The 27,408-nt window shown below is 43.3% G+C and overlaps 2 protein-coding genes across 11 annotated transcripts in view; one reads left to right on the top strand and one right to left on the bottom strand.

Annotated features, from left to right (window-relative positions):
* The window catches only part of DMTF1 (cyclin D binding myb like transcription factor 1), a 44,645-nt gene extending 43,292 nt beyond the window's left edge, over positions 1-1,353 (top strand). For 5 of the 6 annotated variants that reach the window (XM_015134075.3, XM_015134072.3, XM_077995034.1 and 2 more), the window contains one exon: positions 57-1,353. In XM_015134075.3, coding sequence (XP_014989561.1) covers positions 57-166 — 110 coding nt within the window. In that variant the 3' untranslated portion in view covers positions 167-1,353. 6 annotated transcript variants of the gene reach the window in all.
* On the bottom strand, positions 1,179-23,696 carry TMEM243 (transmembrane protein 243). 5 transcript variants are annotated; one of them, XM_015134079.3, is made up of 5 exons: positions 23,590-23,696; positions 22,513-22,805; positions 4,021-4,071; positions 2,989-3,093; positions 1,179-1,782 (listed from the first exon to the last, which is right to left on the bottom strand). In XM_015134079.3, the coding sequence occupies exons 2-5, from the start codon at positions 22,588-22,590 to the stop codon at positions 1,660-1,662; spliced, it is 357 nt and encodes a 118-aa protein (XP_014989565.1). In that variant the 5' UTR covers positions 22,591-22,805; positions 23,590-23,696; the 3' UTR covers positions 1,179-1,659.
* Positions 23,697-27,408: the final 3,712 nt, after the last annotated feature.

The raw sequence follows: 27,408 nt of genomic DNA, 5'->3' as shown, positions 1-27,408 counted from the left end.
GACGTGGACTAGAGAATAAATATATACATTTAAAACTAACTGGATACTCATTACAGATCCCATACTCCAACATCATCAGGAAGAATCAAATATCATTGGATCATCCTTGGGCAGTCCTGTTTCAGAAGATTCAAAGGATGTCGAAGATTTGGTAAACTGTCATTAGGATAATTCTTAGAAATAGGCAGTTCAAGCAAAGAAGCCACACTGTTAATTACAACATCTTCAAAGAAATAGGAGCAACCCCCAAGAGGCTTAATTTACCAATTTAAATAGCCACAGTGCTTAAGCCACACATTGTTGCTGCTATGACTTCTTACCTCCTTTAAATACATCATCTGAAGTTGAGTTTTATGACGGTGTGTAGTTGAGTGGAGGCTGGGAGTTTTAAGCATAAATCCCTATGTTTAATGTTACATGGCAATAAGGAATTTCATTCACTTCAGCCACGAAGAAAAGTTTAGAATCACGAAAGCTTAACTGCTGTGGTTTAAAATACAGTTTCTCTAAAGATCAGACATGGCACTGTCTCCTTTCAAGTAAGCCTGGTTGTAGTTCAGATAAGTCATTTCAACATGAGAGCTTACCAGTGATCTTCTGATCTTCAAGAAGACTAAGTTTGAGACTTGACCAGCATACAAGTACAGAGACCTAGGAGGTGGTCTTGTGGTGGTTACGTTTGATTAACCCATTGCTGGCAGTGGGAGCTGATTTAGGCAGGGTAAACAGGAAAGCATTAAAAGAGTTAAAATTCACTACAGGTTTTTTGTTACTTTTAAAGGGAATATGGATAAGCATAGTAACAAAACCCACCAAAATCTAAGCAGTTTTCACCCCCTCAGAAACCACTGTCATTAGTTTACAAAGTTAGCACTTTGAAGTAAAACTAAATGAGGAAGGAAGTAATGTTACCTATCCTTGATACCGTGACCATTTATTACATGTTTTGCAACATAAATTACCCAGAAAATAGTTTGTCATCCACTTAGTGTGTTAGGTGGTGGGGTACAATATAACCTCTCATCTCAGGCAATTTTTAAAAAAACAGTATTTGCTTCTATAACAAAAGGAAACAAATCTAAGAGTCATTCCTATACTACAGAAGGGTTAAGGCAAAGGTAGCCTTTTGGGCTTTTTAATGAATATGACCCCTATAGAAAAGTCAAGGAAAAAAAAAACCTTGTATAAATTATTTTATTTATTATTGTAATTAGATCTTCACAAAGTTGTCTTTTCACTGTCTGTTTTGTTAACGTGAAATTAAATTGTAGTTATAAGCAAAAGTCGGTTGCCTAGGGAACAACTGTATATTCAGTTTAACAGAAATAAAAGAATATTTGTCTTAAAATGCAAGATTTGTTTGTTACATAGCCTTTTGCCGTGCAATTACATTATAAAAATGTTCATTTCAAAAGTGAAATGTTGTGCTGTTTGAGCTTTAAGGGTTGGAATGTTTAGGTACAACGTCAGCTCCTTAAAGAAAAAGCAAAGTGATCTAGGCTATGTCTCCCTTGCAAGAGGGAATTACATTTACAATTAACATGAAAATCATGTATCAGACTTCTGCAGGAGATTCTTCAGCATACCTTATCCAAAAATTACTCACTGTCCTAATGTATCATTTTGAAGAGTCCTGGTAAGTAATTCTCCTTGGCAGCCTCACCTTCCCACATCATGGAAGTACAGGTTTGCACATATACACAACATGATGATAGAAAATATGATATAGTATATTAGCTTTCTAAATTTTGGTTCTAAGTCTCCTTGTCGATACCAGTAGATCTAAAAAAAGAAGAATTAAAGTTTATAAACAGTTAAAATTTAAAACATAACATTTTTTCTACCAATTTCAAATTTCATTAGTATTTGTTTATTCCCCTAAATGAGACAGACATTCTCCATATTCTGACATCTCTACATTCCTGAGACCAGTGCAGTCAGAATTTAATTCTTACTCTGAGTTTCCACATCCAAGATCATACTTATTCCTACTTTCTCAGTTTACTTTCCTTTATGTTCAAACCTGTATACTCTACCAGTCATCTGGCAAGCTATCCAAGAACATATACCTGGACATACTACTTAACAGGAAAGGAAGACAACATTTAGACTCGTATGATTCATACAATTGGTTCAGACTGCAAAATAGGGCTTCCATAGTATATCTGGATTAAGTTAGTTCATTGTTAGTCACTTTAGGCTTCAAGCTAGGGGAACAGGAAAGCTCCCAAAGTGCGATGGGCCAGTCCTTTTTCGGGTCATGGGAGTACATAGCAGGATCAGTGAATTAGAATACTTGGAGATGTCTCCTCTTTAATTTTAACTCAGATAAGCAAATTACTATTATGATTTAAGCCCAACGGAGATCAAAACAATTGTTTTTTCTTTTGATTCTGCCTCTCAAGGAACATGAAACAATGTAGCCAACTAATGAATGATTGAACACTGAGGAGCCACCACCATCTTTGTTTCTTTACCATAAAACAAACATTTGCAGTAAATCAAACATTTTTACAACTGTAGCTTCAGATTTCCCAGGAGGTTTTGGTGTTAATACCTCCACTGTGGGAGACAAACATGTAGATTAAAATAGACTAATTTTGTAATCATTAGAATTCAATCCAGAGTGTGCTATCTCATCCCTTAGCAGTAACTGGCATTTCCCGAAGACTGCTGGTCCTCATATAGTCCTTGAGTGAAGATGAATTAAGTAAATTAAAATATCTGGCCACCTAAGTCTTCCCACTAATTTTTTTTTCTCTTTTTTTTTTTAGCTATCAAGGGAGTAAGAGTTTCTCTTTGGGGTTACAACTTTGGGATTTAGGAGAAAACTCAGATTTTATTGACAATTCTAACATACTTTTAGGGAGAGGATGAGGATATAATTAAGAGATACCCTTTTGTATAGACCCAAGGCTGAAAATTTTTGTCCTATGCATTGCAACTTAAACCCTCAAGAACACTGGTTAAATTCTCAACAGTACTTACAAGTATGCAGGCAGTAATACTACTCAAAGAGATGCAGACAGCAAAGAATATATTCAACGGTTTTGGAGGTAGTTGAGGGAAAACAAAAGCACTGATCAGCGTTACCTGTATGAAGAGAAATTATGTAAGGCCTTAATAGTAATTCCAAGACTTGGTAATTACCAACTGGAGTCTAGGCAACAATTACATCTGCCACCAAGTTTGCTTTCTAGAATGTTAGAGTAATTATTAATATGTTTGAGTTTTTAGTACTTCCTCCTTTTCTAACCTTTCCCTTACTTATGAAAGGAGAGAAAACATTAGTAAAACTAGCTGATCCCAAAATAACTTCTTTAACTAAACCTCACTCCCAGAATTAATGATTCTACTAGAAAAAGTTCTAGCTATTTTGTTATTTTAAACATTCCTAGCAAAATGAATATAATCAAAGCTGGTTTTGCTATAACAATTATGAAACACACTGAAAGACCTAATATCGTGTAGTTCTGTTTCTAACAGATGCAGCATTATATGCAATCTTTTCATTAAGAAGCCATGGAAAAAACAAATTATCAAATTTAATGAAAATGTGTCAGAAAAATGTCAAACTATGGAAAATACAGCTTTTAAAAATTTTATTGTGATAGCTCCCACATGTATTTTACAGTATGTATACAGTAAAACTGCTATACACTGTGACCACATCTTTTAAAACTTGACCATAGGGTAATGGATATGTTCTTTAGGAACAAAATTAGTAGAAATGGGGAATTAAGGTAGATGATGACAGAAGGAAGTGGCTACACTGACGTTTTTACAAATTTACTAGGCAAAACATGGTAAACTCAATTATCTGAAAACCAAGTTGTCTGACTTGTACCATTTCACATATTCAACCTGGGGGTGTGGCGGAATTAAATTAGCTACTCCAATTAGCAATTGCAATTTTGTGGTAATAAAAGCACTTAACTTTTTGGAAAGTTAATTATAATTGATAAAGTTTTCAAAACTTTGGCTAAGAGCCTGGGTGAGGCACAAAATGAGGATACTTACCAGAATCAATAAGGATGTTAAACTGCCAACAACTAAATTGATGATTCGATCCTGAAAGAGAAAAGAATTTTTAAGCCATATGACTTGGATCCATGTTACCTTCAGTATAGTGCAATGCAAGGTGTTGGGATGGTTTACAATAAAGAAACCCAAGATCCAGTCCTTCTCTGAGCTTTACACATAAAACCACCAAACAAAGCAAAGTGTACTGAGTCATGAGAATGGAAAATGTACTTTCGGAAAATGGCCAACTGGGGAAGGTTTCTTGAAGGGACAGAACATTTATACTAGAGTCTTGATTGGGTAGTATCAAATGGGGAAGGGAGGCTTACAAATAATGCTTGTGCTGAGGAGGATAGTATGAGCCAAAGGAAAAGGACAGGCACTACGGGAATGGCCAAGCCAGAGCATTGGTTAAAAGTATCAGGAACCAGACTAGATGTGCATGATGTGTCTGGAACTACATTTGTAATACAGCTTAGGTATCCTTGTCTCATCTAAAAATAGATGCTACTGTTAAAAGGGATGGATCCTAGAGTGCCAAAGGCTTGGTACCTGCAGTCTTAAAAGACCATCCAGTCCAGCAGTTTTTCCAAGTTATTTAATAGTGAAAGCCTTCAGTATATAAACAAAATCTTCATTGAATGAAGAGCCTATCTACTGAGCTTTCTTGTCATTCCCATCCCACCCCAACCAACAACAAAGAACATTTGAAAAACTGATCCAATCCTAATTGTACAGGTTAAAAGTAAATTTAGGCCCAGTGTGGTTAAATTATTTGCTAAGAGTCATATAGCAAGTTAGAGGCAATTTTGAAACCAGAGATTCCTGAATCCAGGTCACTGGTTCGAAGTAGTTTCAGGTACTACTAAAAATGTAAAGTAAGATAGGTTGCAGAACTACAGATTAAAGTTAGGGTTTAAGCCCTGATTAGGAAACACTAAGGCCAATGAGAATGACATGCAGTCTTATTTCTGAGAAGTCAAAGCTGAGTCTTTAACGAATCTGTCATCTTAAATATTGTTTTGATAAGGTCTGAGCAGAGAACAGCAGGATATGGAACATAGGCTGCCAATAAACAAAACCTCAGAGATGGGAAGGACGCAGGAACAATCACAGAGCAGCAACCGAATTCTCATTTCCAAGTAGTCAGCTTTTAAAGGTAAGAACCCACAGAAGTTAAGAGTCAGGCAAAACTGGGAGGGAAAGAGTATAAGAAAGCCAAGTATTGGATGTGCGTAATCTAACCAAGGACAAATCACAACTCTCCAGACCAAGGCCACTGCAACTGAAAGGTTAAAGAACAAAAGAAACTGGACTCCAGCCACATCCTAACTCCAGAGGACTTGGAAGAGATCTTATCACGACCTCAGCTAGAGAAGCTTACACAGCACACAGAAGCCTGAAGTTAGGACCACCTGTTAGGAAAGGGACCCAGGGACAAGTCACTGATCACTTTTAACTTTTTCCCGCATGGGACGAATAAGTGTGTTTAACATAAAATATGTAGAGAGACAAAAATCCATGGGAGCCCCACTGTTTTTGAGAAGCAAGAATATCTACTTCTCTCTGAGCTCCCAGGATTTCCAAAACGAAGGACTGCATACCTCACAACAGCTATCCCACCAATAGAAGCCAAGCCAATAAATCACTAATTGCCAAATGACACACAGCAAGTTGCCTACCAGGATCAAAGTAGGAGGAAAATAATGGTAAAAGAATATTAACTATGCCAAGATCATTCACCAATCCTCTCCTTAAAAATTCTGGGATGAAATGGTAATATGACTGTTTCACAGGTAGCAAAACAGGCTCAGGGAAACTGAAAACTTTCCCAAGATCTCAATACAATTAAGTGATAAAGACAAGATTCAATGCCAGACCTCCTTTCTCCATTTATACTTCTCACCCAAAGAACAACCTAGAATGCTAGTGCTGGTCTAGACAAAGATGGCAAGTGGCAGACAACACCTCAAAAAGCCTATTAGCAAAGTACTAAACTAAGTGCTTATCTTTCAAGAATGAAAATTTCCTCATAGGTGACTTTGTTCCACATTGTTGAATTTCTCCATATAACTAATTTTAATCATCCTGATGAAAATATAACTAAACTTTAATGAATACATTCCTGCCTGCCTTTTAGATAGTCACTGAACAGAATTCCAACTGATTTTCATGAAAATCAGTTACTGTTATAATGTAGTGATCCCCTCTGGGATTCCCAAGATGGGATGAACTATTTATTTAGGACATGGCAGAAGTGTTTCTAGAATACTTTCTTTCTCCAAGCCAAGGCCTTCTGCTATCAACATAACCATGAATTCAGGTATGCAGAGTTAACTTCAGAAGCCCTCCTACTTCTAATGCTCTCTTGTTTTAAACGTGCTACTCAAAGTGTAGTCTATGAACCAGCACATTGGCCTCACCTGAGGGAACTGCAAGAAATGCAGAATCTTAGGCCTCACTGAGACCAACTGAATCAGAATCTGCATTTTAACAGGATCTGGTAATTTGTGTGCACATTTAAAATGGAGAGGCTGTGCTCTAAAGTTTAGTCTAAAATAAGTCATTTTTAAATATTAAGTTCAAATCACAGGGTGGAGCTCCTTCCCTGGGCCTAGAGATTACTTTTCAGGGTTTTAGCAGCTCTTCTAGCTCCCAATCTCCAAAGAGGATAATAGAGAATAATTAAATAGCTAGTTAATTAACACTTCAAAGGACAGTTTGGGGAATAATATGCTCCAAATTGGAGCTATAGTACATGGAGAAAAGTGAGTATTACATTTAAACTTTACTGTTTATGGAATAAATGGAAACTCATTATTTCTACTTCTATAGTTAGTCTCTATTAACTCAATTATTTCTCACAGAACTTAGCTCTTATGTCCCCTCCCTAGTTTTATTTTCACTCTAGTTCTACCTATCATAACTTGTCTCTGCTACCAGAAATTTAAACCTTATACTGTGGCTTATTTTCACTCTACAAGGAAGCTGATCGGACAAAGGATGGCAATTAGCCTGGATCCTTGCCTGCTGAGAGGACAGGATATAGATTTAAAATTTCCTTCCCAGAGACAAAATATTCTGCAACAGGTTTAGAGATAGTCTGAATTCATATATACATGAACATAAAAACAGACATTGTGTGTGCACATACATGTGTATATATACAGTTGAGATTTCACCTATATCACCTCATATAATTCAGATGCAGATACAAAAGTGAATAAAAACATCTCTACCTTCCAGAAGTTTACACTATCCAGAGTTCAGGAGGGCACTAAAAAGACAAAGTGAGCTATCTTGGGCAGTCAGGGAGAGACTAACAGAGAAGTCAAAACCCTAAGGAAGACTAGCAGATGAAAAGGAAAGGAAAGATGGTTCATGAAAGGAACTCCACAAAGACCCATGGGAGAACAAAAGCACTGCCGTTACAAAAACGCAATGGGACAAATGGAGATTGTTGACCCAAGTTTCATGAGAGCTGAGAGGAAAGGAACTGGAATGCAATGCACAGTGAAGAGTCTGGGCCTGACAGATTCATATCTTTGTCTTCCTTTGAAATGAGGAAGGAGAAAAAGATGGAGGTATATGCAACTGGTTTGTATCTGGAATGGTGGAAAGAAACTCTGTAAAGCAAGTAGGGAATATGTTATCTCCATTTACCAACGGGTAACTAGGTTCGAGAAGACTGACTTGCCAAAGGTCACACAGCTAGGTAATGGCAGAAAATCTATCCAATGCTGTTTGCAAAATGCAAGCATAATGAGACGTTCAAAAGGTCTAAGAGTCCTTAAACTAATAAATATGGACCTTAACACAGTCCGGAAACCAAGGTTCTCATCTCATTCTGCCACTAGCTAGCTTTGTAACCTCAAAAGGATTCCTTAACCCATTTGACTCTATCAAAGGAGAAGACTGGGCTAAATGATACCTGGTCCCTTCCAGTTCTTACACTTTATAGTTCTGAATCCCCAGACTGCACTTGGGCCAGAGAAGAAGGACTAATGCCCTAGTGATTAAAAGCCAGAGAACCCCTATACTTGCCTGGTCAGTCATTAGCCAGTATCTTGATACTAGAGAAACTAAAACTCAAATGATCAGGTGGTAACTGGCCCTGGGAGGAAGCTGGCAATAATATCCCAAATAACCAAAAGCTAGCTCTGCCTGCCCTCAGCTCTTCAGCTCCCTGGAAATATCCTGGTTCTAAACAGTTTGGAATGCTTACAAGCGACATTGTATTCAGCCTTCCATTTCCATGGCAATGTTTTGCCTACTTCCAAAATGAATTTCAAGGACATGTGCTACTATAATAAAATCCTAACCTAACTAACCTAACCGACAATAAAAAGACCAAGACAAAATTTCTAAAAGGCTTTGGGGAATGGGGGGGGAAAAAGGCTAAAGAACTTACAAAGGCCAGGTATAGTGGCTCACACTTGTAATCCCAGCACTTTGGGAGGCCAAGGTGGGAGGATCACTTGAGCTCAGGGATTCAAGACCAACCTGGGAAAAATACTGAGACCTTGTATCTACAAAAAATATAAAAATTATCTGGATTTGATGACACGTGGCTGTAGTCCCAGCTACTTGGGAGGCTGAGGTGGGAAGGTCACTTGAGCCCAGGAGGTGATCTGCACTCCAGCCTGGACAGAATGAGAATCTTATTTAAAAAAAAAAAAAAATTGTCTAAAAAAACATTTATCATTTAAACTCAAATGTGTGTATGAAGATTCCTGACAGCCAAGTGGGAAGTACAACAGAATTTTAAGTTCTAACTAATAAAAGTAAGCATACTGGATAATTAGAGTCAAAATTCTCCTGGCTCTAAAAAGAATTTGTCCCATGAGTCAGGACAAATCTAGGGACACAGAAAATGCAGATAATTCATACACAATCATTTCTTATATTGGTCCATAAAAAAATCCCAGAGGCATAAAGTCAACCCAGTTCCCCAAAAAGTGCTACTCCCAATTTTGACTACTCATCTGTATTAGTTTCCACGCTGCTGATAAAGACATACCCAAAACCGGGTAGTTTGTTAAGAAAAAGAGGTTTAATGGACTCACAGTTCCACATAGCTGAGGTAGCCTCACAATCATGGCTTATGGTGATAGACACGTCTTACACGGTGGCAGGCAAGAGAGAAAATGAGAGCCAAGCAAAAGAAGAAACTCCTTATAAAATCATCAGATCTTGTGAGACTTATTCACTACCACGAGAACAGTACAGGGGAAACTGCCCCTATGATTCAATCATCTCCCACCTGGTCCCTCCCACAACACATGGGAATTATGGGAGCTACAATTCAGGATGAGATTTGGGTGGAGACACAGCCAAACCATATAATTTCATCCCTGGCCCCTCCCAAATCTAATGTCCTCACATTTCAAAACCAATTATGCCTTTCCAACAGTCCCTCAAAGTCTTAACTCATTTCAGCATTAACTCAAAAGTTCACAGTCCAAAGTCTCATCTGAGACAAGTCCACCTATGAGCCTGTAACATCAAAAGCAAGTTAGTTACTTCCTAGATACAATGCGGATATGGGCATTGGGTAAACACACACATTCCAAATCAGAAAAACTGGCCAAAACAAAGGGGCTACAGGCCCCATGCATATCCAAAAACCAGCAGGGCAGTCAATTTTTAAAGCTCCAATGTCTCACATCCAGGTCATGCTGATGCAAGAGGTAGGTTCCCACAGTTTTGGGCAGTTTTGCAGGGTACAGCCTCCCTCCCAGCTGCTTTCACAGGCTGGCCTTGAGTGTCTGCAGCTTTTCCAGGCACATGGAGCAAGTTTCAGTGAATCTACCATTCTGGTGTCTGGAGGATGGTGGCCTTCTCACAGCTCCACTAGGCAATGCCCCATGGGGACTCTGTAGGGGCTTCAACCCCAAATTTCCCTTCTGTGCTGCCCTAGCAGAAGTTCTCCATGAGGGCCCTGCCCCTTCAGCAACCTCTGCCTGGACATCCAGGTGTTTCCATATGTCCTCTGAAATCTAGGCAAAGGTTCCCAGACCTCAATTCTTGACTTCTGCGCATCCACAGACCCAACCCCACATGGAAGTTGCCACGTGCAGCTATGAAGTCATGGCCTGAGCTGTACGTCGGCCCCTTTTAGCCATGGCTAGAGCTGCTGGGACACAGAGCACCAAGTCCCTAAGCTGCATACAGCAGGGGGGCCTGGGCCCAACCCACAAAACCATTTTTTCCTCCTAGAACCTCTAGGCCTGTGATATGAGGGGCTGCCTCAAAGGTCTCTGACATGCCCTGAAGACATTTTCCCCATTGTCTTGGGGATTAACATTTGGCTCCTCATTACTTACGCAAATTTCCACAGCTGACTTAGTTTTCTCAGAATTTTTTTTTTTTCTATTGCATTGTCAGGCTGCACATTTTCCAAACTTTTATGCTCTTGTTTCCCTTTTAAAACTGAATGCTTTTAACAGCACTCAAGTTACCTCTTGAATGCTCTGCTGCTTAGAAATTTCTTCTGCCAGATACCCTAAACTCATCTCCCTCAAGTTCAAAGTTCCATAAATCTCTAGGACTGGGGCAAAGTACCATCAGTCTCTTTGCTAAAAACATAACAAGAGTCACCTTTACTCCAGTTCCCAACAAGTTCTTCATCTCCATCTGAGACCACCTCAGTGTGAACCTTATTGTCCACATCACTATCAGCATTTTGGTCAAAACCATTCAACAAGTCTCTAGGAAGGAAACTTTCCCACATCTTCCTGTCTTGTGAGCCTTCCAAGTCTCTAGGAAGTTCCAAACTTTTCCTATCTTCTTCTAAGCCCTCCAAACTGTTTCAACCTGTTACCCAGTTCCAAAGTCACTTCCACATTTTCAGGTACCTTTACAGCAGCACCCCACTCCTGGTACCAATTTATGTATTAATCCGTTTTCACACTGCTGATAAAGACATACCTGAGACTGGGTAATTTATAAAGAAAAAGAGGTTTAATGGACTCACAGTTTCAAGTGGCAGAAGGCAAAAGGTACATCTTACACGGTGGCAGGCAAGAAAGAAAATTAGAGCCAAGCGAAAGGGGTTTCCCCTTATAAAATCATCAGATCTCATGAGACTTATTCACTACCATGAGAACAGTATGGGGGTAACTGCCGCCATGATTCAATTATCTCCCACCAGGTCCCTCCCACAGCACATGGGAATTATGGTAGCTAAAATTCAAGATGAGATTTGGGTGAGGACACAGCCAAACCATATCATCATCCTTCAGAACTCAACACTATCAACTTCACTGTAAATCCTTTCCGGACACCACCCTGGGCACCTCCCCTCAGAACACCCACATCACTTTGCTCAGTCTTCACACTTAACTACATCAAAATAAAATGTATTACTTGTGTCCCACACTAAGACTGGCAGTTAACAGTGGGAAAGACAGTCTACAAATAGTATCCCCCTTACCTGCGGGGGATACACTCCAAGACCACCAGTGGATGCCTGAAACTGCAAATAGTACCAAACCCTATACATACTGTTTTTTCAATCAGATAACAGAGATGATTACTAAGTGACTAACAGGCAGGTAGCATCTACTGCGTGGATACACTGGACAAAGGGATGATTCATGTCCCCAGCAGGAGCAGGACAGAGTAAGAGTTAATCACATTACATAAAACAGTGCACAATTTAAAACTTACAAAATTATTTCTAAAGTTTTCCATTTAATATTTTTGGACCACGGCTGACCACAGGTAACTGAAGCCTAGAAAAGTGAAGCTGTGGATTAGTAGGAACTACTACACTTGTTTTCCTTCTTGACAGTGTGGCACACTGTAGGCACTCAATGAATGTTGGTTAAACGAAAGACTCAAAGCAGAAGTGGCCAACAGTATTTTCTTTAGAGTGCCTCTCACCAGTAGAGACTATTTATCTAATCCTTCCACTTATCTGGGGCCTGGCCTATCGATAGGAACATAATGTGCCTCACTGCTGCAGGGCAGGCATGCAACAGCACCACAGAAGCTGTGGCCTGGTACTGCAGACCAAGAGGTCACGGTTTGTCAGCCACAAAGGTGCAACACACTAACAGATACCTCCCAGGATAGGTTCTGTTGTTCCCAAAGAAACATCAATGGTAAACTACGGGGATCTCTGAGGTCCAGGTTTTCCTGAGTACAAGCCCAGTTACTTTCTGCTAGGGCAGGACCAAGGACTGATTTATAAGGCATCACAGCTCTGAACTCCAGTTGACAAATTAATCCTTCGACAATGCTCCCCAACACTCCCAGAGAGGCGCAAGGCAAAACAGAGAAAAGTCCTTGCAGAAAAGCAAAAGCCTAGATGGACAATGCCATGAAGACATTCCCTTCTACATTCTTGAGGGAGAAGGCAGGGTAGAGGGTGGAAGACGACTCAGAACTCCATTTTTGGTGTTACTTCCAAACTTTCTATGTGATTCCACAAAAGTCTTTCTCCTCAGACAGCATCGCAGGGAGTCCTATAGACCCACATCCCTTACCAGGTGCTCAATCCTATTTCCAGGTTAGACCTCACACCTCCAAGTGTCCTCCTCTGTCAGACATCCTACCCCTGGAAGCTGGCGCAGTGGGGGAGGGAGCGCGCGGGTGGGGGTGCGGGAGGGAGCGCGCGGGTGGGGGGGCGGGAGGGAGCGCGCGGGTGGGGGGGCGGGGGTTAGGGAGCATGCGGAGGACGGGGAGGGAGTGCACAGAGGGGGAAGGAGGGCGCAGAGGGGGAAGGAGCGTGTAGAGGGCGAAAGTGAGAGTGAGAGAGTGATAGTGAGACAAAGAGTGACAGAGTGAGAGTGAAAGAGAGACAGCGAGAGTGAGAGTGAGTGAGAGAGAATGAGGGAGTGAGAATGAGAGAGAGAATGAGAGTGAGAATGAGAGAGAGGGGGGAAAGCAGGGAAAGGAGCGGGAGAAGAGGGAGAGAGTGGGGAGAAGAGGGAGAGAGACTGGGGAGAAGAGGGAGATAGAGTGGGGAGAAGAGGGAGAGAGTGGGGAGAAGAGGGAGAGAGAGTGGGGAGAAGAGGGAGAGGGGGAGCGCGTGGGGAGAAGAGGGAGAGGGGGAGCGTGAGGGGAGAAGAGGGGGAGCGCGAGATGGGGAGCGCGAGAGGGGGAGCGTGAGAGGGGGAGCGCGGGCACAGGCACAGCGGGCACGTGGGAGAGCAAGTGCGGGAGCGCCTGAAAGCCAGCGCGCATGAGCAGGGAACTGCCACACACGTTTAAACCATTTGATCTCACGAGAACTCGCTCAGGAGACAGCATTGCGGGATGGTGCTAAACCATTAGAAATTGCCCCCATGACCCGATCACCTCCCTCCCAGCCCCTCAACATGTGGAGATTACAATTTGACATGAGATTTGGGTAAGGACACAGCCAAACCTTATCATTCAGCCCGTGGGCCCTCTGAAACCTCATGTCCTCCTCACATTTCAAAACCAATCATGCCTTCCCAACAGTCCCCCCAAAGTCTTAACTCACTCCAGCATTAACCTAAAAGTCTAAGTCCAAAGTCTCATCTGAGACAAGGCAAGTCCCTTCCACCTATGAGCCTGTAAAATCAAAAACAAGTTAGTTACTTCCAAGATACAATGGGGGTACAGGCATTGGGTAAACAGACCCATTCCGAAAGGGAGAAATCAGCCAAAACGAAGGGGCTACTGGCCCCATACAAGTCTAAAACCCAGTAGGGCAGTCATTAAATCTTAAAGCTCCAAAATAACCTCCTTTGGCTCTGTGTCTCACATCTAGGCTGCACTAATGCAAGGATTGGGCTCCTAAGACCTTGAGCAGGTCCACCCCTGTGGTTCTACAGAGTACAGCCCCCAAAGCTGCTTTCACAGGCTGGAGTTGAGTGTCTGTGGCTTTTCCAGGCTTACAGTGCAATGCATGAGGGCTCCCCCTTGCAGCAGACTTCTGGACATCCAAGTATTTCCATACATCCTCTGAAATCTAGGCAGAGGCTCCCAAACTCTTGCCTCTGTGCACCCACAGACCCAACACCACATGGAAGCCACTAAGGTTTGGGGCTTGCACCCTCTTAAACAACAGCTCAAGGTATATCTTGGCCCCTTTTAGCCACAGCTGGAGCTGGAACAACTGTGACTCAGGGCACTGGGGCCCAGGACCTGACCCACAAAACCATTTTTCCCTCACAGGCCTCTGGGCCTGTAGCATGGGGGTTGCTGTGAAGATCTCTTAAATTCCCTGGAGACTTTTCCCCATTGTCTTAGCTATTAACATTCAGCTCCTCAACTGCATCTCCTTAGAGGGCCAGAGAAATAGCAGCCCGACCCTCAGTTTGGTCTAGGAACAACACCTCCTGGCACTCAATCCCATTTTATACTCATTGCTTACCCTCCCCTACCCATGCTTTCCTCAGGTCATTGAAGACAGTGATTATCTTCTCCTGGGATGGGAAAGAGCAAGGCAACACATTCAGCATGTATTAAATGCCCAAAGGGTGCTACTTCCTACCATTGTTTACCTGGACTGAGTGATTCAGGCCCTTGAGCCACATCCTACAATTTTGCCTCCAAAGTTCTGCGTTTCTCAAGCAAACTTAAGGGTCCCAACACCATAAATAAAAGTTTGATTCTCAGAAATGACCTTGCTTCTCTTCTTCCAAATCACAGCAGACAACTACTCGCCATGAAAGCTGTGGAAGTGGCCTAGTCAGAAGCCTTAGGGGCCAGGAAAAAACATACTGAGAGGATGCAAAATGTGGGAGAAGGTTTATTTTGAGACCAGCTGAATAAAGAAACCTAAGGTCCTGTGTCCAGGGATTTAATTTGGGTCCCTCAGAGCAGCATGGCTCTGCCTGTACAGGAGCTTCCTCTCGTACTGTCACTGGAGACAACCAGAGGTACAGCAGCCGCACAGGCGGAAAGCAAGGAGACATTTTGTCTCACCGGCTAAACCTAGGACCCAGTGAATTACGACCCGTATGTTCTGAGACTTCCCAAAGCAACACCAGACTTTGAACAGTGCCAAGAGCACGGGAGGTGCAAGAGAAAGCATTTATGAGAATTCAGGCACACCCACCCTTTACAACTTTTACACTCGATTCTCTCCCAAACGCATGACTTCCACTGCTACATGTGGACCTGTATTTAAGTTACAACTTTTAAGCCTTAGTTTTCATATTTGTACAACGTCTACCATGTAGGGTTGTAATGAGGATTGGAGGAGAATACATAGCCCCTACAAGAGAGTATCTGGCATTCAGTAGAGGGTCAGTAAATGGCAGCTAATACAGTATTTGCACTATTTATACCATGTCTAAGGGGGAATCTTACCAATAAGAGATCAGACTCCTCAGAGCTGAGAGAGAGCTGAGCTGGCCTAACACCCTGGCCCCAATTTCTATGGCAGCCCCAGTTTCAAATGCATTCCACCATTCTCACAGGGACACTGAGGTTTATCCACCCACATGTCTCTTCAGCAACTCAGAAACTATGGTCACTATACCCATACACAGCCTATGAGCCAACCATAAGAAAAAAGTGACTCAATTCAGTAAGCACAGGATATTACCAAAGACCAGCAAAAATCACATCCAGAGAAAACTCAGTAGACCATCAGCTTCCGAGAGGCCACGCCTCAGTTTAAGTTTTTTTTATAACAATATTGTATTTACTACTGGCCTCTGCTATATACAGCTTAGCAGAAAGAAAAAGAGAAAAATGACTTTAATTGTATGAGAGCTTGAAGCACCACTTCCTGTTTTGATATCTAGCATATCCAGGTTCCTAACCACTCCCTGCCTTCTACTGTGAGCTCAGAATGTCCCAAGAATGTAGGTTACTTTTTGATAATGCTAAATTCTCACTTTGCTTAAAACTTAATATACATGAAATCAAGAACTTGGTAAGCCATTGTCCCTAGGGCTAAAAAGGCTACAAAAATGAGGAAACTGGCACCTACCATTTAAGAAGAGCTTATTCTCTAGTTAGGAAGCAAGACCTACATGAGTGCCTCACAGCACAAGGAGTAAGTGCCAGGGGGCATCTTTGACAGCCAGGCTCACAGAAGGAAAGTGAGAAGAGACTGGATTACAAGGAAGGTTCTAAAGTGGGGAATCAGGCTGAGCAGAATTCAGATATTTAGAGAAGAGAGGACACAGCAGAAAGGAGAACGGCATTTGTGAAGAGCAAGGAGGCAGCTAAAGGAAAGGGATCCATGGAGAGGCATTAGCCTGGACTGGGCTTACACAGAGCAAAGGTAAGGCCAGTGCATCTCAACCCTTTCTATGCACCAGCATCCCGAGGACCTTCCAGAAATACCAGTGCCTGTGCCCCACACCCAGAGATTCCAGTCCACTGGTCTAGGGGTGGAAGAGAGAAAACCACATAGAGTACTAAAGAAAAAGTGATGGTATTTATTTTTCCTAATTACTTTTCTAGCACACACAAAAAAAGGCAAAGTTGTTTTGACAGGCTGAATGAGAAGAGAGGAGATAACTGTTTCACCTTTGGGTGACTAACCCTCCTTTGAGAGAAATAGCTGCTTGGATGATCAACTAGAAGCTCTGTGTAGAGGAAATACACTAAAGCCTGCACTCCTCAGAGAACAGCATTGGTAGCTCTAAGACAGAGGAAGGGGCTGCTGGCACAGACCCAGCTATCTTAATCATAGCTTTATTATTTTTCTCTTCTTTCCATTTTTTAAAATTATTCTATTACCATCCCTACTGAGCCTTGTTCTTAAATAAGCAACAACAAAAATGGCATGAAGTGGCAACTCTAATCTTACATGATTATTTGCAGAGGCCAAATGCTCCAAGTTTGAATTGCTTGACTAACACTAATCATAAAAAGCCCTTGCTTTTCACCATTTTTGCTTGCTTTTTTTTTACTGGGGGGAGGGGGATAAAGGAAGATACTTTTGTCTTTGGAACCAAAGATCTGAGCCTCAGAGCCCACTAACTTGCCCCCTCCACAGAGGGCCTCCCTTCTCACTATGGTATCTGCTGAGGAATTCAGTGTATGTACCTTCTCCCCAAATCATTGATTTTATATATCACATCCAAGAAGGAATAAAGGAGCAGGAACTGTCACCACCCTTCTTAGAGGATGAATCACTTATTTTGTAATCAGTGACCACCCATAGAGTGGGCTGATCTAGAAACTGGTTTGCACTACATGGCACCAAGTGGACAGTGTTCATCCTTTTCCCATTTGCCCTAGCTATAGGATGCTGCTTTGCTTTCTCCAGAGAGAACATTCTCTCCCTCTCCTCCTAGGTTCACCAGTCTAGACTGACTGAAACTGATTTCAGATGATTCCACAGCCAGCTAACAAGTCGAGATCAAGACTCACAAGCCCTCAGAATAATTTAGTGCCCTTCTAACACTAGACAGTGGGAAAGACTGTCCAAACTGTGTGTTGTACTAAAGCAAACTTTTAAAGGTAGTCGTGGGCAGAAGAGGGAAGAAAATCTCCAGGTTTCAGTTTACCCTAGGGGACAGGATGGGAGGGAAAAGCAGAGGAAGGCGATTCACTGAACCATGTTTCCCAAAGTGTATTCTGTAGAAACTTATCTAGTGAATGCTCCTACGGAGCCGGAGGCAAGAACTGGGTAAGGCATTGTACTAGGGTTAAAGAGGCCACGCCACCTACACTGTTTAGGAGGTACTACTCACGTACCCTCACCAACTAGAGTCACAATGAAAACTGGCATATTAAAGCTTCTAAAGTCCCACAATAAAGAAAAATGTTTCACAAACTTGGCTATGGAACCACCATAACTAACATTTCAGCTGCTTTAAAACTAAGCTGTCTGAAATGGTTGGGTATCCCTTATCCAAAATGTTTGGGACCAGAAGCTTCTCTGATTTCAGAATTTTTTTCGGGCTTTGGAATATTTACATATACATAATGAGATCTTGGGTGGGACACAAGTCTAAGCACAAAATTTGTTTCATATACATCTTATACACATAGCCTGGAAGACAAGTTTTATACAATATCTTTAAAAATTTTGTGCATGAAATAAAGTTTGTGTTAAGTACTTTTGTGTGGAAACTCCCACTTGTAGCATCAAGTCAGTGCTCAAAAAGTTTTGGATTTTGGAGCATTTCGGATTTTGGATTTGGGACATCAGCCTGTACTAGCCATACGTGGTTACTGAGCATCTGAAACACAGCTAGTCTGAATTCAGATGGGCTGTTAATATAAAATACATACTGGATTTCAAAGACTTCATACAAAAAAATTGCAAAAGTATCTGTTTGTTTTTTGTTTGAGATAGTCTCGTTCTGTCACCCAGGCTGGAGTTCAGTGGTGCGAGCCTGCAGCTAGGACCACAGGTGGGTGCCACCACACCCAGCTAATTTTTTGTGTGTGTGTGACAGGATCTCATTTTGTTGGCCAGGCTGGTTTCAAAAGCCTGGGCTCAAGTGATTATCCCACCTCAGCCTCCCAAAGTGATGGGATATACAGGTCTGAGCCACCGTGTCTAGTTAAATGTTAATATTGATTATATGTTGAAATGATAGTATTAATATTTTGGAAATAAGGGGTTACATAAAATTATTAATATTTCACTTGTTTGATACTTTTTCATATGGCTACTAAGAAATGTAAATTACATATATGGCTGCTCACATAATATTTCTACTGGATAGCACTCTTTTAGAAAATGCTAAGCCATAACACAGGCTTGGAAACTTCAGATATTTCTTATCATCTTGGTGTCTGTGCCATATTTTTCACCTGAAAGAGAAGTACTATGGCACAAAACTTGGGAATGGTTTAAAAAAGATGTAAAAAGCATCTGGGCATTCAAACTAGGATTCGTAAGATAGCCAACCTAACATGAAAATTCCATAGGTATCAAGGAATGAGGTCTATGTTTCTTACAAAAGATGAACACCTTTCCTTTTTTGTCAATAATCCCTAGGATGGGCACGATGGCTCACGCCTATAAACCCACCACTTTGAGAGGCCAAGTTGGGAGGATCGCCTGAGGCCACAAGTTTGAGACCAGCCTGAGCAATACAGGAAGCCCCATCTCTGCAACAAATTAAAGTTAGGGCCGGGCACAGTGGCTCACACCTGTAATCCCAGCACTTTGGGAAGTCGAGGCGGGCGGATCATGAGGTCAGGAGATGGAGATCATCTTGGCTAACATAATGAAACCCCGTCTCTACTAAAAATACAAAAAAATTAGCCGGGCGTGGTGGCAGATGCCTGTAGTCCCAGCTACTTGGGAGGCTGAGGCAGAAGAATGGTGTGAACCCGGGAGGCAGAGCTTGCAGTGAGCCAAGATTACACCACTGCACTCCAGCCTGGGCGACAGAGAGACACTCCGTCTCACAAAAAAAAAAAAAAAAAAAAATATATATATATATATATATGCCAGCCTTGGTAGAAGGCACCTATAGTCCCAGCTACTCAGAAGCTCAAGTGGGAAAATCACTTGAGCCCAGGAGGTCAGGACTGCAGTGAGCCATGGTCATGCCACTGCACTCCAATCTGAGTGACAAAGTGAGACCCTGCCTCAAAGACAAAAAAAAATCCCTCAGATATTTATGGAACAATAGAGAACTGTTTCACTTTGCCCTTCTCTCCATGATTACACCTATAAAGCTATTCCTAAATAGGAATAACTTAGAATGAATAATTTTCATGCTAAAGATTGAATAAATCTGGGATTTCAGTAACCAAAATCACTATGTGCACCCGACATACATAAAGGCAAAAGTTCCGTCAGAGATTCCCCCAGAGGGTGCTGTTCAAGGCCAAATTAGTTATATATTAATAGTCATTGTTCTGTAATAGATCTCATTATCTCTCACTCACCTCAGGACTTGGGGCAAACTACTTCAACCCCTATTTTCTGTGAAAGGGCAACAGGTATGCAGATGTCTGGAGTGCTTTGAGAAGCAAAAACTGCCTAATTAAGTTACTACTGACCTCACTATTCAACTCATGAAAGGGAGTTGGTGAAGCATTACCAGAGGAAACTACTTGTATGACTGAACACAACCCCCTCTGAGGGTTCCACTTCCTTAGTTGTATAACAGAAAAAAGAACACCCATCTCACAAAGGAACTTGATGATTAAACAAGGGAAAGCTGAATGCCCACCATGTTGCCTGGCACTGAGGAAACAAAAACATATTCCAGACTTTCCTGTGCTCTTTGAGCTTCAGTTCTCTTTGCCTTAGAGTTTGCACCTAAAGTTGAGAGGCTATATGTATGTGTCAGTCCTCATAAAGCAAGTAAGATTACAAAATGCACAGGAAACCACCTGTCAGAGTAGGACAGGAACTGGGCTTTTATTCTTTCTCGATGTTCTCAGAAATGGTAGTTCACTAACAGCAAGTTTCCACTGTGTAGTGGCTATTTTGTCGTTTCCTGGCATGTAAAACAGCAAGCTGGAGACACCCACACACAAGAGCAAGTGATGGGTTTCTCAGTGTCCCCAGGACCCTGCTCTAGCACTTGCTGTCCTCTGTGGAAATGGCTCCACTGTAATGAGTCCTATCCTTTCACTATTGAGGCTCCATTCCTGGGCCTTACCCTCCTCAGGCCCTCAAATCTTCATTTGCTGTGAACACATTTGGAGGCCTCTCCTCTCTCAGATGTGGCATCTCCATTTATAAGATACATGTTTTCTTCCACCCTCAGACCGGGGATCTCTCTCCCTTCTCCATTCTGTAGAATTTCTCTATGTCCAATCACCCTGTCAACTTCACAGAGGGAGCTAAAGGGAGAAATTTTGAGAGATCAAGAATTAATATATATTAACTTTTTTCTCTGAATAGCTGCAGCTATTATTACAATGCCCTAAAGTTTCCTAAATAATCCCAGTGCGATATATTCTTGTAGTAAGTATGCAATAAAAGATACATTTGGAAAAGTAAAGTTCTTGAATGGGTTTCAAATGGATCATGGGCAATAGGAAACTTAAATCACTGGATGTTTTCACCCAAGCTGTTCAGAAAACATCAATATTTCTAACTGTCTGCATAAATGGCCAAGTCCACTACCAAGTCATCTACCTCTATAATTACAAGAGAGATGGGTTAAAAGAGGTCAGAGGTCTGGATCTCCCAGAACCCCAATCTATTGCTGAAGCATGTTGGGGAGGCACTCTCTTACCTCTTGGGAGAGGGGGGAAAATTTCCCATACAAAAGCAACCAGTTCTCGTCTGTACCCCCAACATGTCCCTGTCGTAGCACAGATCCAACCACATCTCATTTGCCTACATTTTCTTCCCCACCTGACAGGGTTCCTTGGCTCCCCAGGGCCAAGTACATAATGCTCAATAACGTTTGCCTAAGATGGAACATCTACTGGAGAAGGTATGTGTCTCAAACCAGGAGCACTGTGGGCTGGGATTACACCAAGCCACAAGATGAACAAGGTGCATCTTCCTGGAGATCGAGTTTAAATCGCTTTCATATTACAACATTTTGAGAGCAGAACGTAAAATCCAAGTGGAGTTTAAAAAATAAAGTAGTCCTGTGGCAGCCTCATAGCTTCCAAATTCAGGGCTATTCCCCAGACTGCCAGGTTTACCAGTTCCCTATCCTGTCTGCTGGAGGGCTCCTGCCAAAACTAAAAAAACCGGAAGCTCTGGACTCTACATGTGCATTACCTTTCGAGAGCTGAAAGCACTTTACCAGAGGTCAAAGATCACCAATGCCACTGTTTTTTTTTTCCTTCTTTTAAGCCAGTCAAGTGAAGCAGGGAGATTGCAGAAGGAACAAAGAAATCTGTAACTGGCTATGATCAATTAGTTGTCAACACCACTGCACTGGGACCAGCCAACCAATGCCACTTTTAGGCGAAAAAATAAACCAGGCAGATCTTGCCCAAACTACTCAGAAAGTTAATGCTGACGATAGAAAAAGATCTCTCCTCAATTGTTGGCCCAGGACATCACATAATTAATCCTTTTTAAAAGGCGTTATACATTTTAAAGCCTAGAATAATGTAGCCCGTTTGGGTTCAGGGACCCTTTGATCACTTCCTGGAATGCAGGCCATCATTCAAGAACCCCTCATCTCAAGCCTCTCCCCTTTCCTTGCTTGGCTGCTTCACTGCTCAGCAATGAACCCTTAACAGTTCTATTTAAACAGGAATCATGAAGCACCCCTTCTCGGCTCTCTTAGGAAGCTTTGGGCACACACCTGAAGCCTCTGGAGGATCAGTCCTCCTGCTGCAGGTGCAGCTGTACAACCACTAAATCAACCTCCCCCCTCCGGAGGGGCTTCCGCACTCCCCAGAAGGGCTTCCAACAACCCCGAACTTTCTGAACTTTTCTCCACTCCAGCCTTCAACGCTCTTGGCCAACCACGTGTCCCAAAGCAGGCAACGACTGACTGGCCGGGCAAACATCTTGAGAGGGAAGCGGTATTGCAGAACCAGCTTCCTCCCTAACAGTGCTTTTAGGAGCAGCAGCAGGACCCAGCCAGGACTCGGCGGGAGGGCAGGCCGCAGACACACCCCCCATCCCAGTCTGGAAACACAATCCGCACTCACCTTGGCGGACGTCTCCCCAAACAGAGGTCTGTTGTCCAGGCCACTGGTGCCATAGGTCCTAGTAGCAAAGTCCTCCATTTTGGGGTTTCTTCACTTTCCCCAAGCCACTTAAAAGCAAGCCAGCATGACTTCCCGAGATCTCAAGTCCACGACAGCAAGCCTCCTCCTCACGGCTCCCGCATAGCCGAACCCGAGTGGTCAGGGAAGTGCTGGCGCCGGCGATGGGTGGGGGCTCACACGCGGAGAACGCTGCCGCTCCGCCCCGGCCCCACGCACCTCCTCATCTTGAGCAGCTGCCGCAGGAAGTGAAAGGAAACAAACACTGCGTGGCGGACTCTCGGCGGGACGCCCCCGCCCGGGCAGCTCCCACTTCCTCAAATCTCGGCCTTCGGCGCCCCCGGCTGCGGTTAGCAAAGCAAATCGCAGTCCCCTCGCCCCGGGAGTGACTCCCACGCCTCGCCCCCCATTTTTTACACAATTAATTTCCCATGTTTTCCCAATTTTCTACAGTGAACACGTATTCCTTCATGTTCGAGGGAGAAAAAGTTTTCTTGGAAGAATGCATTGAGAATCCCTTTTCTAGCCCTCTGCGCCTCGCCCGCTACGTTCCCCAGCGGCGGGAGGAGTGAAGTTGTAGGAGCACAGCCCAGCGCTCCGCACACCCCTCCCGCAGGGCGGCGGGTTCAGGTCGCTGCTCGGGCCGAGCCAAGCAACTTGGATCCCCTCTCAAGTGTTGCTTCTACCCCACGGCCGGCGTGCTCCCCGCACCTCCCGCCGCTGCTCTCCCCGCGCTCTCTGCCGGAACCGCAGCAGGAGTACGGTCAGGGCACAGAGACAGGGAGAATCTCGGCTCGGCCCTGCCCAGATTGGCCCCGCACCCGCCAAACCTCGGCATCCCCTAGGCGCTCGCACACTGGGGGGCTCTGGCCGCGCCGGAGAGAGCGGGCCCTGGGTCCACACCCCCGCCGGGATCCGGTGCCGCGGCCCGGGGACGCGGGCCAGATGCGTGGGGGAGAAATAGACCTTCCGCGCTGGCGGAGGGCGGGAGCGCGGTCCGGGCGCAGCGCTGCGGATCACCTCTAGGGTCCTTCTCGGGTCCCCCGACCCGGACCCGCGGCCTCCGTCGCAAGTCGGCCCGCCCAGGTCGCGTCACAACCGAGGCAGCCAATCCCGCGGGCCGAGGCGCCGCATTGGCTGCGGAGCTTTATTTCTAGAGGTGCCAGCTTAGTCCCCTTAGGGCGGCCAATCTCTGCAGCTGGACGTTTCTCAGCTCCTTAGCCCTTAGTAATTAGTGTCCATGCGATCCACTTGGCAAAGCACATTTTTGCAGATAACCTTGCACCTGGCTGAAAGCATCTTAAAAACAATCAACCTGCTTTAACCACCTCAGTCTTCGCTTAACAAGGACAGAATGGCAGTCACTGGTAATTTTGGTTTAGGGTTGTTTGCGTGTTTGCCTTGATTTGTTCTGTGACAGAGATCTTATGTGTTTACAGAAAGTTAGGAGGCAGTAGTGCTAGATACGTCTTTGACTTGTCCGTCATGCCGCCAGTGATGGTGCTGACTCAGCACGTTTGCAGCTGTGGAGCCAGCGCTTCGCGTACCAATCTCGTCTTCCAGGTTTTAGGATATAGACAACTGGAGGTGGACAGGTCATTAAAAGTAACAACGACACTCTGCATTTTGAATCATGTATAAATATTTGGAAACATACAACCACGCTGGATTCTCAGGGCACTATATAGCGCCTAGATTGAAGAGAGCTCTGAAAACGTTTGTGTGCAGGGAGGGTCTGGGTTGGAACGTTGTACCCACACAACATTTAGAATCCAAGTCATGATTCTAGGCGTCCACTCAACAGTTTAGGGCACGGGATGGACTACAAACGATGTAGATACATAGATCTGGAATTTGCAACACTGAGTAGAATTAGTACGGTGAATATCTGACCTACAAGTTATATATTTTACAAATCATGTTTGTTTGCTCAGGACTTCCTGATAAAACAGCAGTGCTACACAATCCTGCACCCAGTTATCTTAGAAGATTGAATGGCGGTACAAATAACTTTATTCACTCACATTTAGCCACGTTCAACAAAATACTTTTGAGAATCTGCTATGTACCGGACAACTACCAGACGTGGTGATATAGTGATGAAGACACAGGCATAGTCATAGCCTTGAAGCTAGAGTGGAAAACAGAGATGCATAATTAGAATCTAGAGAAAAGAGATACGGTGGCTAAAAGCACAAGCTTTGAGGTTGATCGTTTCTGCCTTCAAACCCTGATGCCACCATCAACAAGCTATGTGACCTTAGACAAGTTATCTAACCTCTCTTGAGCCCCTTCATATGTAAAAAGTGAAGATCATAATAATAAGTGGAACTATAGTATCTATGTTCAACATTTTTTGAAAAAAGTAATAAAGAATATATGATACCAACAAATAAATATTCAAATAGTGGCTGTCATAAATGGTGACAAGTGCTGTGAACTGGACACAATGGAATGCTATGAGGATACATGGGAGGAAACCCAATAGCTTCAGGTGGCAGGGAAAGTTTTCTTGAGGAAGCCCAAATCAGGACCCAAAAGGAGAATGTGAGTTAGCCAAGATGAGGAGGAGAAGCAAAAAGCCAGTCCAGAGAGGCCAGATATCGTGGAGGCTATGTTGGAGGTGGATAGTTGAGTAAGGTAACGTGACCTTAGCACTTGAGAGCTGCTTATTCCCATCTCATCAATTTTCTATGTCTCTGTTTCATTTGTTTTCCTAAAAACCAGCTTCCTCTGCTTCCTCATGATCACTACTTTTCCAAAACTTCAACTTGCATATGGCTTTAGTTTGTTTTGGTGCTAAACTCAAGGAAAATGGACCTTACAGCTCCAGTGTCCACCACTGCTTGGCAGGCCCGGTCTCTGTTTCTCAGTTCAGGTTCTCACAAGGAGTTTTGATTGGGACAGCCTGGATTATGAATGGATTTATAGTTGCATCAAGCTCTTCACCCTCAGCCAATAGGAAGGACCAAGTGACACCTAGCTTCTAAGGTCTGCCTCCTTTAGCCAAGTGGGATAGAAGATTATTTAAAAGAAGACAGTATATGTGGAAGTCAATGGTAAGATTCTCCAGTGCCTTGTGCTCGAAGTGTGGATCTCCAGACCAGCAACGTGGTCATCACCTTGTTAGGAATGCAGAATTTCAAGCCTCACCCAAAAGCTACTGAACTGCAATCTACATTTTAATAAATACCCAGGGGATTCCTATGCACATTGAAACTTGAAAAGTCCTTATTTCATACACCTTTATATTTACAAATTGGACCAAGGCTGTAGAGTTTACTCTCCCAATACCATGACTTATCAATTCTTGCTCTTCATTCTGCTTCAGCCACTCATTCCCGTTTCACATTCTGGACTTTGTCAACATTCAGAACTGTACCAAGTCTGACATAAATCCAGACCATTTGGTGAGCTTTATCTTCCAGTTCTCTCACTCACAGTCAATATATCATTTATTTGGCCACCTTAGTGTCTCTGATCCTTTGGTCCCTTGACTTTTTTCTGGTAGATCTACTCCCCTGTTTTCACTTTCTTCCAATTTAGAATCTGTGTTTTTTCACTCTGATTGCTCTTTTGATAATATCTTCAATTCTTTTGCCTCATTTATTTTATCACCCCGTGCAGAAAGTTCCCTGATATATTAATCCTTCTGTGTTCTTTTTTTTTTTTTTTTTTTGAGGCAGAGTCTTGCTCTGTCGCCCAGGCTGGAGTGCAGTGGCTCGATCTCGGCTCACTGCAAACTCTGCCTCCCAGGTTCACGCCATTCTCCTGCCTCAGCCTCCCGAGTAGCTGAGACTACAGGTGCTCGCCACTACGCCTGGCTAATTTTTGTGTTTTTAGTAGAGACCAGGTTTCACCTTGTTAGCCAGGATGATCTAGATCTCCTGACCTCGTGATCCGCCTGCCTCGGGCTCCCAAAGTGCTGGGATTACAGGCGTGATCCACCGCGCCCGGCCCCTTCTGTGTTCTTAACATCTGTAACTAGCTAGGTGTCTAGTGCAGCTGGAGGGGAAAAAAATCATAAATGCCCCCTGAATGCAATAATCTTAAATTGAGAGCACCTAACCTCAACCGTGCCCTTAAAATCATCTGGAAATCCTGCGTTGCCTGGGCAACTATCCTATGTTGCCTATTTTATTCAGTCTCCTGGCCTTTCTCTGTTCCTCCCTTACTCTCAGCAGATAACTCAGCTGCCTACTTCACAGGGAAGAAAGATAAGCCATCAGATGGGAATTTCCTCAATTCCCCAACAAAACTGCACATTCACCTATATCCAACCTGTTCCATTACTCCTCCTTTCCAATTAGAATAGAAGAGATTCTTGCCCATCTCTCCTATTTTATGTCCCATTGCATCCCATGATCACAGAGGTCTCACTATTCTGATTATATTTTTTTCTGTCAAAGGCATTTAAACATGATCAGTTCTAACCATGTTAAAACAAGCAAAAACAAAAACAAAACAAAACAAAAAACCACCTTGCATTGAGCCCATGTCTCTCTCTGGCTACTACACTCTGATCATACCCTTTTTGGAACTCTTGGTTGGCTATACAGCCATCCTTCTCCTCCCTCTTCCCTGAAAGCAGAGCCTACCTCCCAATGTAAAGGAAAAATACACCACATAGTCACTTTCTGAGACTCCCTTGCAGCTGTGGGAAGGGATATGAGTGTTTAGGCCAATAAGTCATTAGGGCAAGTTCACTGGAGGCTTTCAGAAGGTTTCCTCCCTGGTAAGAGAGAGGCCTATGAGGAGAGTTACCTTCCTAGACATTTTCGTGTTGAGGACATGGTATTTGCAGATGTTTCCAACATCTTATGACCATTAAGGGTGACC

Source organism: Macaca mulatta, chromosome 3, assembly GCF_049350105.2.
Source record: "Macaca mulatta isolate MMU2019108-1 chromosome 3, T2T-MMU8v2.0, whole genome shotgun sequence".
NCBI classification, from domain to species: domain Eukaryota; kingdom Metazoa; phylum Chordata; class Mammalia; order Primates; family Cercopithecidae; genus Macaca; species Macaca mulatta.
The sequence above is the reverse complement of the archived record's forward strand: the minus strand, read 5'-3'. Positions and strand labels throughout refer to the sequence as shown.

What these genes read in the sequence shown, in the direction of transcription:
- TMEM243 (XM_015134079.3), bottom strand. Translation starts at nt 22,590, where the DNA reads ATGGAGGACTTTGCTACTAGGACCTATGGCACCAGTGGCCTGGACAAC. An exon ending in TTGGGGAGACGTCCGCCAAG is followed by an intron (nt 4,072 to 22,512) that starts GTGAGTGCGGAT and finishes TTTCTCTTTCAG; the next exon opens with GATCGAATCATCAATTTAGT. An exon ending in GTATTACTGCCTGCATACTT is followed by an intron (nt 1,783 to 2,988) that starts GTAAGTACTGTT and finishes TTCTTTTTTTAG; the next exon opens with ATCTACTGGTATCGACAAGG.